The sequence below is a fragment of the Zingiber officinale genome, chromosome 11B (genome assembly GCF_018446385.1).
Source record: "Zingiber officinale cultivar Zhangliang chromosome 11B, Zo_v1.1, whole genome shotgun sequence".
Lineage (NCBI taxonomy): Eukaryota > Viridiplantae > Streptophyta > Magnoliopsida > Zingiberales > Zingiberaceae > Zingiber > Zingiber officinale.
Window position 1 is genome coordinate 59,018,581 of NC_056007.1, and position 10,926 is coordinate 59,029,506.

Genomic DNA, 10,926 nt, shown 5'->3' on the forward strand with positions numbered 1-10,926 from the left:
AAGGAGAGATGACTTCATCTCGATCGAACGAGAAGGGGAGATGACTCAATCCTAGATAGACAAGCAGGAGAGAAAACTAATCCTGATTGGACGATCGGGTGAGAATACGAGTACCTCAAATAGAGCATCAGGTCTTGACTTTTTTCTTTAATATTCGAGTTTGTCTCCGACGATACGCAGAAGAAAACCCTAACACCAACAAACTCCTTTCGGGCTCCAATCATGTAGAAGAAGACGGATTTGACTTTGGTGTGCTTTACCGATTCACCAAGTGTTACCGTTAATGATAAATTTGACTTTGGATGCTTTGTCCATTCTTCTTCATTAAAGCAGCTATCATCATTAATGATAAATTTTCTTTATTAACGATGGATTTGGCCTTTCCTGCTTTGCTCACGCCGCTGACAATTGCCGCGTGCTTCTAACATTTCATTTCCATTATATAATCAGACGGCTACAGTAGTCAAGCACTGTCCAACACTTAATCTACAGTAGATCAAGCCTACGATCCCATGGATTCCAATGAATGTCATTCCGCATCTTTCTTTATTCCAAAGACAACAAAAAGAGGCCGACGACGGCTGCGAAAACTCCGAGTGCCAAGGTAGTGGATGCCGCCGGGTCGCTGTCAAGGTTGTTGTCCAGTTGTTGCTTCCTCTTCACTTGTTTTGTCTCCATATCGCTGTGGACTTTCTATGTGCGCAAAGACGGATTTTTGTTAGAGTTGTAGTGGGCTGTAGCCCACCTCAGATATATGATTAATTATCAATGGCTACCCGTCAGGGCCCACATCTAAGCGTTGAAATGAACACCAACCCTTTCCTTACGTTACCCTGCTCATTAAATAACATCAAATTCAATGGGAACAAAACAAGTCACACAATAAATTATGAAAAAAAAAAAGAAATCATAAACACCTTTGTGTTTTTTTCACCGAATCAATAAACACTAAATGTCCTTTTAAATCATTCCTTACAAAAAAAAAAAAAAAAAAAAAAAAAAAAAAAAAATCTATCGACCGTCTAACCGATTTAAATCATATAAAAAATTTATTAAAAATAATTTTAAAAAATACAATTTGAATGGATGAATTTGTTTGGTAGATCATCATCCAACTTTCAAGAATAATGAGCTTTCTAATTAATTAATTATATATGTCGAATTTGACACGACGTTAATGTGATGTGTCAAAGCACAAATAGATGCAACCGAGTATGCCTACGTATATGCTAGTGAGTCCGTCACATTTCTCTATCCTCTATCTCGATATTAATATTATACCAGGATTTCACCTAATGTATAATCGTTAAGAATATAGATGTACATTTTATTATAGATGAAGTTTATATTTCAAACTCTGGTATGGCACAATAACTGACTGATTTATTATCTCATCACCAAAAAAATTTAAATTGATCTCATAACTGAGAAACCCGGACCTATGCTATCTATTGGTACTACTTTTACGGGAAAATCTTACAACTTGGAATGTAAGTATTGAATTTTAAAAATAAAATATATAACAATAAATAGATGAATTAAATCATCGAACACATAGTGAGAATGCAAAATTAAAATTTGATTTGATTCAAACTAAATCCAACGAGTAGTATAGAAATAAGAATTACATTAATTCAAATAAAAATTGATTTAGAATTTATTTGACTAAGTTACGATTGAATCAACTTTAAAGTTTAAATAAGTTTCATCATTTAAAATGAATTAGAGTATTTTTAAAAAAAACTTTCCCTTTTTCCTTCTCATGCATGCAGCAGTCCTCAATGATATTAGAGTATTTTTAAAAAAAACTTTCCCTTTTTCCTTCTCATGCATGCAGCAGTCCTCACTATGTCATGCTTATGTTCATTCCTCTTTTTTATTTTTTATCTTCCTCTTCTTCTCATTTCCTACTTTTTCTTCTCTTCTCCAACTATAGTAGTAATTTTTTTCTATTATCTTCTGGAGCATGAGAGTTCTCTTTTTCTCCTTTCTCTTCTCCAATAAGTAAGAAATGTAGCATCAACTATTGTTCTTTTCCAATAATAAGAGCAACCGTCATATCTTCTTCATTTTCTCATATTTTCTTGGATTTTGTTGGCATTGTAAAAATAATCCTATTTTATCTTACTTTACTTTTTGTGTCGTTGTCGAGCTCACTGAAGTTAATCGAGATTGCTAACAAGAAAAATAAAACTCTCCTTTTTTTTGTTTCTTTGTCTCTATTTTTTTTTATCTTTTTTTCTCCAAAACAACTCTTTTCCTTTTATTTTTTCTAACGAGCTATTTTTTACAAGCAGCTTTTTTTTTCCTTTGTCCAATTACAACAACAACAACAATAACAAAAGCAGTGAGTCATTCTTTTCTTTTTTCATGTTTCATTAATTAAAGATTTTATTTTATTAGATTACTAATTAGGATGACTATTTAGATGTATGTATCATATGTAGGAATATTAAATATGATGAGAAAGTGAAAATTATAATTTTTTTTTTTTTTTTTACTTTAAAGCATATATAAACTTTAGATATCGATAAATTATTGTTTAAACTAGAATTAAGGTTAAGGTCGGAATTTTTAAATTTAAATTCATTTTCTATCATTTAAATTAGAAATTTAGACTTTGGATTGTGAAAATAGGTCAATACTGTTTGAATTTTTTTTAAAAAAATCATCTTATATTTAAAGTATTTTCAAGTTTTTAAAATTAAATAATTCAATTTAATATTATATTAATTTTTTAAAAATTAAAAATCTTAGCTATGTCAGTGGCTGCATGAGTGCAAGTAGTTCTCCAAGTCCGAATCTGTTATACTCGGTGCTGTCTTATTTGTTTTTTTTTTTTTTGTTCCAGTGGCAGAAATACAACGTAACGTTGGCCCCTCGTTATCGCCGGCCACCAAGAGATGGCGTTCGAGAATTCTTAACGTTTTTGGCAACGTCCTCGCTCGAGTTCCCACAAACAGTGTCATTGTGATGATGTCAATTGGGTATTATTATTCCATTGCTAAACCACATCCTTCCAACAAGTATGTCTGAATCCCATAGAGCTTCCCTCTATCCGATCGAACAGCTTTTGTGCATGAACATAACATCCGTCAACGGGCCAACATGACTCCTGTCAAATCAGTGTCGAGTTTTAAAAAAATATATATATATATGAAATAGATGAAGTAGAATAGTGTCAGCAGCTTCCTTTTACCATGGCTTGTGGTGATGCCCTATTTATATAAAATAATCAATGTAATCACACTTAATTAGTCGGAGAATTAATAAACCCCAATATATGATTCAAATTGTAAACAAACAATGATTCAGATTATTTGTTTACCTCAATGGTGCAAATAATCTAAATTACTAATTAAGTAAACAAACAAATTTAATTATCACAATATAACTACTGTTGATTGACAAGCCAAACTTAATGATGATTCAAATTGTAAATGCGTGTAGCTTGGCCTTGGCGTCGTTTAGGAAATGCTCCACCTCTGCGGCACCGGGCCCTGCCACGTCCCTCTCCCACGCGGCCTCTGATTCCGCCACGCACCCCACTAATCGAGCTGCCACCGCTGCTGTAGCGTCGAGCTTCTGCAGTGGCCACCCCATCCACCTCAGTCGCTCCATCTTCCGCACTTGCTCCTTCGCGAGTCGCCGCGTGTTTGCCTTGATGGCCGCGACGGCCGCCTCGTACGCCGCCACCGTCCCCTGACTCTTCCCCCGGAAGTATTCCCGGAACTCAGCCACCCCGATCGCCTTGCTTAGCCCCGGATGCCTCGACTCGCCTTTCTCCGCCGCCGCCTCTTCGACCAAGTACCGACCCAGCTCCTCCACCATTCCTCCCGCCACCATCTCGCCCACACGCCGGTCGAGCTGCTCTTCCAGCTCGGCGACGTCCACGTTTACCCACAGAAAGCAGCAACGGTACCGCAGCGCCGCCTCCCTTCCCGTCCGCTTCCCCCAGGCCGCCTCGAACGGGCTCCGCCTCGGGTCAAAGCTCCCAGCCAAGGCCGCATGGATGAAGGAGTTCGACCCGCCGGCCACCACCGGAAGTAGGCCGCGGTCAGCGATACCGGCGATGGCCCCCGCCGCCAACTCCCGGTAAGCTGCGGGCGCGAGCTCGCCTTCCTCTGGGTCGAGCTCCCCCAACAAATGGTGCGCCACGCCGCGTCGCTCGTCCACGGGCATCTTGTTAGTCGCGACGTCGAGCCCCTGGTAGACCTGAATCTTATCAGAGTTCACCACCTCGCCGGCGAACTCGATGGCCAGCTCCACAGCTAGTTTCGACTTCCCAGTGCCGGTAGCACCCATGACCACCACCACGCTCTCCTCCGTCCTATCACCGTTGCCTCCAACACAGTGACGTCCGGGGCGACAAGGGCTCCGGCGCACGACGAGGTGACGGCCGGGGCAGCTGCTCGGCGGCGGCACGACAACAAGAGCACGACGACAGAGTGGAGAGGCCCAGCGAACGCTGACAGCTCCGTGGAGTATAATTCTCATATATCAACAAAAAGAAGCAGCTTGAGCTGTTAAGAAGAGCGATCGAGGAATGGAAGGAAGAAGAGAAGTGGCGTAACCACTACTTAATTTCCTTCAAAGTTCAAACCATGTGACCTTGAGCTTAGATTCGAATCGATCGCTAAAATAGTCACTTACAAATAAATATAAAATAATAAATTTAATATAGAGCTTCGATCCTTCCTTTAATTAATTTAATCATTGCCTTATTCATCAGTTATTTATTTGGTATGTCATATAATATAGAGCTGCAGGAGATCATTCAGCTCAGCCAACTGATCAGTTCAGCATGCATGGTTCAGATTGATCTGGACCAAATTGCATCCAGATCAAACTCAGCTGGTCTGATCTGAGCCTATGCCAATAAATATATATATATATATATATATATATATATATATATATATATATATATATATATATATATATATATATGCTCCACTGGGCATATATGAAAAGACTCAGTCGATCGACCGAGCTGATCAGTCTGTTCACTAGGGTCCTCATCTCACAATTGGTTGTCAATGTTAAAATATATATATTATATGATGATGGGAAGGACATTCGTGATGGTTACAAAAATAATATCCTTTTTGGAAATGGAGTGAAGTGTAGAATCATTGATGGCTTGCTTGACCGATTAGAGGGTAGGAGGTAAATAACCAATTAATTTACATTATTTTTTTTAACTTAAACACAAAAAATCAAAATAGTCAATTGTCCTAGTTCCTAGCTAGTGTTGTTTGTATCGTGAGTATGCAATAGAAATAAAGAAAATAATATTAATAATTCATTTGACACGATTTTAATATACCATGCACATTCATAATCTACCATCTAATACTTATCGGGTTCCAATAGAATTAATATTTCCCTTGGTAAGAGATAGGGATAAATCTCTTCACCATCCCACTTAATTGGGATATTTTACAGTAAATTTACTACTCTCCAAACTTAATTATTCAAGCCCTTATAAAAATTTAATTTATTAGCATCTATTAGAGAAAATTTTAAAATGTTTTCATGCAACTCTAAACAGACTAAGTCTTTTAAGGCTCATATAAGAACTTATACATGTGTCTGATATTTATAAACTGAGATTATAAATTTTTTATAAACAATATTCACGAGAAAATCTTGTGAATTATATTTATCAATAAAGGGAAATTGCTCGGTTTTTCTTTCTGTAAAAGCATAAACACGCACAACAAAGACCAGTACTACTGATCATGCAAACCTATAAATCTTTGTTTTTTAAGGCTAGCACCCAACCACCAAATGACTAAATTATAATAAAATAACAATTTTAAATATGCATCCAAATAACTAATTGATCTAATAATTTAAAGTATATGTACCTTCTTCTTTTATATATATAGAGAGAGGGATATTTTGACAACAATTTTTTTTTTTTTTGAAAAAGGTACTTAATTTCATGTTAATCAAATTGTGGAAAATAGAGACATTTTAATTTAAAGTCTACTGCATTTTGATAAGCCCCTCCATGGCAACTACATACCTTTGGAAGCACAGGAGTGGTCATGATTCATGAATTCATGAATTCGAACCCAAGAAATCCAGCCATCCATCGAGCTCAATGGACGCTCGATAGCCATGCATGCAACTCGATCACGAGAAAAATACATGGCAGGTTTCCATGTGGCCGTGCCTCCCTATATATATACTGAGAGGGTACAGTAGAAAGAGAACAGAGTTGGTGAAGAACAACCAATATATAAGAAGACGTTTGTTGTCACCGTCGTGGTGTTTATCTCCTTCTTAGGGTTTATGGCCATGCATGGGGAAGGTAGGGTTTCTGATGGCTGTGTTTGTGTGCGTTTTGTGCGTGTCCGAGGCAGCGGTTTGCCAAGTTGGAGATGAGCAAGGGTGGAAGCAGTACGTCAACTACACTGAGTGGACTGCTTCCAATTAAGACTCTCCATGTAGGAGACACTATCGGTATTATATGATCATGATCGATTGCTTTTATATAAATGATTGATGATTTCTTCCTCGATCCATTCTTTTTTTTTTAATTATATTTTGGTGTCGTCGATCGATTTCATGAATTATATTCTGATGTTTCTAGCTAGCTAGCTTATCGTTTTTGTTCTTGTTTGATCAGTATTCGAGTATGACAAGGAGCGGGTGAATGGGATGGTGGTGAGCCTGGATGATTTCCGCAGCTGCAGCTCCAGCAGACCGATCCGTATCTACCAAACCGGTTTGGACAAGTTCATCTCGGTGAAGAGGGCCCACCTCTACTTCATCTGTGGCTTCCCCGACCACTGCCTCCGCGGCCAAAAGTTCGACATCCGGATCCTCGAGAGTCCGGCTCTGCTGCCCCAGACCACCACCCGGTCTTCCAAGGATACTCAGACTCAGCCTCTGTCATCCAACTCCTCTCCGCCACCCCAGCCTGGGCAGTGTGAAACAAAAATAGCTGTAAAGCAAATTCCTGCTGACCCAAGATCTAGAACCAAACTTGAGGAAACAACCAAGAAACAGAAAACATAACAAAAAAATGTACAGCAAACAGAGGAATTTTACTAATGTGAAAAACTCTTAAAAAAAACCCCACCTCCTGAATTACACCCATGAAGCATAAAAAGAGAACAAGTCTTATCTTGAAAAACTAAGTACATTTTTTGAAAAGAGAGCCTAATAATATTTGACAGCTAATAATAATCATTTCTAATAAAAATCAGGTTTAATAACTTAACACTCCCCTTTTAAAGTGATTTTTGAAACCAATCCAAGTCTTTTGTAGAAAGACTCAAATGCAACTCTAGGAAGTATCTTTGTGAAGATATCAGTAATATTCTCCTGATTCCGTACTTCTAATGTTGAGATTGTTCTGTCAAGAACCTTTTCTCGAATAAAGTGATGCTCCAACTCGATATGTTTTGTTCTCATATGACATACGGGATTCATTGCCAGCTTTATAGCACTATGGTTATCCCCAAAGATCGCAGTTGGCTTGACAATGGGTAAGTGCAAGTTTTCCATGAGTCTATGAAGCCAAACACCTTCTTGTGTAGCAAGAGCAGCCGCTTTGTATTCAGCCTCAGTAGTTGAGAGAGAAACAGAAACTTGTTTTTTACTCTACCAAGAAACTACAGTACCACCACAAAAGAAAACATAGCCTGAAGTAGACCTTCGATCATCTAAGTCACCTCCAAAATTTGCATCCGTATACCCAATCAATAAAAACTCAGCATTCTTCTTAAAGAGAAGTCTCATATCTTGAGTTGCATTTACATACTTCAGAATCTTCTTTGCAGCTTCTAAGTAACCCTTCCTCGGAGAAGAAAGAAATCTGCTGATAAGTCCAATAGAAAAGGAGATATCCAGCCTTGTAATGGTCAGATACAAGAGACTACCAACAAGTGCACGATATGGCCGAGCATCTAGGAGAAGAGAACCTTCTTCACGTCTGAGTTTTGTTTCTAAATCAAGTGGGTCATTCTAGTTTTACTTTTCTTCTGACCAAACCTCTCAACCAACTTCATGGCATAACCTTTTTGAGACACAAAAATACCATCTTCTCTATTTTCCACTTCTAGGCCAATAAAGTGACGAAGTTCTCCCAAACTTTTCATGTCAAAGCGAACAGAGAGTTCATCTTGTAGCTTCTTAATCTCTCTTTCATTGTTTCCAGTTATTACCATGTCATCTACATATCAAAGAACAACCACATGCAAGTCTCCTTTACATTTAAAAAACAAGCTAGAATCTGGGTTAGAAACTTCGTACCCACAGAAATGGAGATATTGAGAAATTTTTGTTGGGACCTTGACATCCTCTAGAGAGGGGTGAATAGTGTCTCACCCAAAATGTCGCTTCCTACAATGGTTAGTACGCACAGCGGAATACAAAAATAAATACTAACAATATGAAGCAAACCTAACACGTTGATTTAACGTGGTTCGGAGATAAAGCTCCTACTCCACGGTTGTCCGTAAGGTGGACGATCCTGATCCGTCGGTGGATGATTCCTCGGAGAACTTCCGGCTAGCTCGTGTAGCTCCTTATGGGTGGAGAAACCTCATCACAACCTCATACAAGCACGCTAGATCACTTGGGCACTTGGAGATTCTAATTAGGGTTAACCACCACTAATTTCGTCAACCATACATAAGCACCCAAAGCTCTATTAAATAGAACTTGGGAGGAAAACACCAAGCTGTTTTCCCACCACCAGTCGACTGATAAAACCACCAGTCGACTGGTCCTAAGTTAAATTCGACCGTTACGAGCCAACGGTCGGCTACCAGTCAACTGATGAAAACACCAGTCAACTGCTACAGTACGGCTATAATAACGCTACAATACTGCTACAGTGACGTTGTAGTACTGCTACAGTACACATTGAAATTTTATCCCAAGTGTTAGGACCAAAAGTAGCTAGAGGGGGGGGTGAATAGCTCGTCGCGTTCGCTTGGTGCGCTTCGTTGCTTGGCGTTGCTTGTTTCTTCTTGGATGTGCAGCGGAAAATACAGAAACAAACATAAAACGCTAACACTAGGATTTTACTTGGTATCCACCTCACAAGAGGTGACTAATCCAAGGATCCACACCAACGCACACACCCTCCACTAAATAAAACCTCCTTTGTGGTAACTACCAAGGGCGGAGAAGCCCTACAAGACTCAATACAAGAAGAGAGGGAAAGGATACAAGAAATACAAGCTTACAAGCCTTACAATGAGTACAAACCCTAACCCTAGCTTCTCTTCTTGGCTTTGATCCGCCTCTTGACTTGGAGAGCTTCCAAGATCCTTCAAGAACTGGCGATCTGAGCTTTGTGAGTGCTGTGGAGGAGCTGGCGAGAATCTGAGAAGTTGTCGTTAAAGTTCTGCCGAAGACCACGCTCGCCTGCGGCTTTAAACCCGACGCAACGGTCGGATCCCGATCGATTCGAATGTTCCGAATCGATCGGGGAGGCTTTGGATCGATCCACGGATCGATCCAGAGCGCCTCTGTGCTCAGGAAACGCGCCTGGATCGATCCACGGATCGATCCAGCGCTTATCGCGCGAAGCAGCATCGTCCCGATCGATCGGCTGATCGATCGGGACCTCTGGATCGATCCACGGATCGATCCAGAAGCTTTCTGTTCGCTGGGAAGAATCTGGATCGATCTACTGATCGATCCACAGCCTGAATCGATCAATGGATCGATCCAGCACTTGGTTTTTGCCCAAAACCAAGTCCCAAACCTCCCTAACCAACATCCGGTCAACCTTGACCTGTTGGTACATCATGCCTCGCATCTGGTCACTCCCTTGACCTGCTAGGACTCCCCACCAAGTGTTCGGTCAATCCCTTTGACCCACTTGGACTTTTACTCGTCGTGCCAAGTATCCGGTCACTCCATTGACCTACTTGGACTTCCACCAGATGTCTGGTGAACCTTGACCCATCTGGACTTCCTTCCTTGCCAAGTATCCAGTCAATCCTTTGACCTACTTGGACTTCCCAACACCAGATGTCCGATCATCCTTGATCCTGGATTTCCTTCCTTGCCAAGTATCCATCCTTTGACCTACTTGGACTTCCCAACACGATGTCCGATCATCCTTGATCCATCTGATTTCCTTCCTTGCCAAGTATCCGGTCGGTCCTTTGACCTACTTGGACTTCCCAACACGGATGTCCGATCATCCTTGATCCATCCGGATTTTCCCTTGCCGGCTTCACTCACCGGGACTTTTACCTAGCTTCACTCACTAGGACTTTCACCCAGCTTCACTCACTAGGGTTTTCATTCGCCTAGCTTCACTCACTAGGACTTTCACTGCTTCACGGATTTCCTTCGCCTAGCTTCACTCACTAGGACTTTCACCGGCTTCACTCACCATTTCCTTCGCCAGCTTCACTTAGACTCACACGCTTCACTCCTCATTCTCCTAGCTTCACTCACTAGGACCTAGCTTCACTCACTAGGGTTTCATTTCACTCACTAGGACTTTCACTGACTGACTTCACTCACCAGGACTTTCACCACCTAGTTTTACTCACTAGAGCCTAGCTTCACTCACTAGGACTTTCACCACCTAGCTTCACTCACTAGACTTTAGCTTCACTCACTAGGACTTTTACCACCTAGCTTCACTCACTCGGGCCTAGCTTCACTCACTAGGACTTTCCCGCCTAGCTTCACTCACTAGGACTTTTCCAATTTACTTAGAGTTCACTCCTTCAGGACTTCCTTCCGCCTAACTTCACTCACTAGGACTTCGATTGTCTCCGGCGTCAACCTTGACCTACTTGACTCTTCTTCGATTGATGTCTTATTGTCAAACATCTAAACCCTAACCAAGACTCGGCTTGGTTAACCAGTCACCTTGACCGAGGATATTGCCCCAACAATCTCCCCTTTTGATGTTTGACAATACCACAATAACAC

General features: G+C 40.5%; 2 protein-coding genes across 2 annotated transcripts; one reads left to right on the forward strand and one right to left on the reverse strand.

Annotated features, from left to right (window-relative positions):
* Positions 1–3,296: 3,296 nt before the first annotated feature.
* Positions 3,297–4,666, reverse strand: LOC122034569 (adenylate isopentenyltransferase-like). Its single transcript, XM_042593870.1, has one exon. It carries the CDS (start codon positions 4,495–4,497, stop codon positions 3,430–3,432), a length of 1,068 nt encoding a protein of 355 aa, XP_042449804.1. The 5' UTR covers positions 4,498–4,666; the 3' UTR covers positions 3,297–3,429.
* A 1,726-nt stretch (positions 4,667–6,392) lies between these two features.
* LOC122033946 (chemocyanin-like) lies at positions 6,393–7,032 on the forward strand. The gene is made up of 2 exons (XM_042593090.1): positions 6,393–6,474; positions 6,641–7,032. The coding sequence occupies exons 1-2, from the start codon at positions 6,393–6,395 to the stop codon at positions 7,030–7,032; spliced, it is 474 nt and encodes a 157-aa protein (XP_042449024.1).
* The last annotated feature ends 3,894 nt before the right edge of the window (positions 7,033–10,926 follow it).

Coding starts and splice junctions, on each gene's coding strand:
- LOC122034569 (XM_042593870.1), bottom strand. CDS start 4,497: ATGAGAATTATACTCCACGGAGCTGTCAGCGTTCGCTGGGCCTCTCCA.
- LOC122033946 (XM_042593090.1), top strand. CDS start 6,393: ATGAGCAAGGGTGGAAGCAGTACGTCAACTACACTGAGTGGACTGCTT. Junction 6,475..6,640: donor CCATGTAGGAGACACTATCG/GTATTATATGAT, acceptor TTGTTTGATCAG/TATTCGAGTATGACAAGGAG.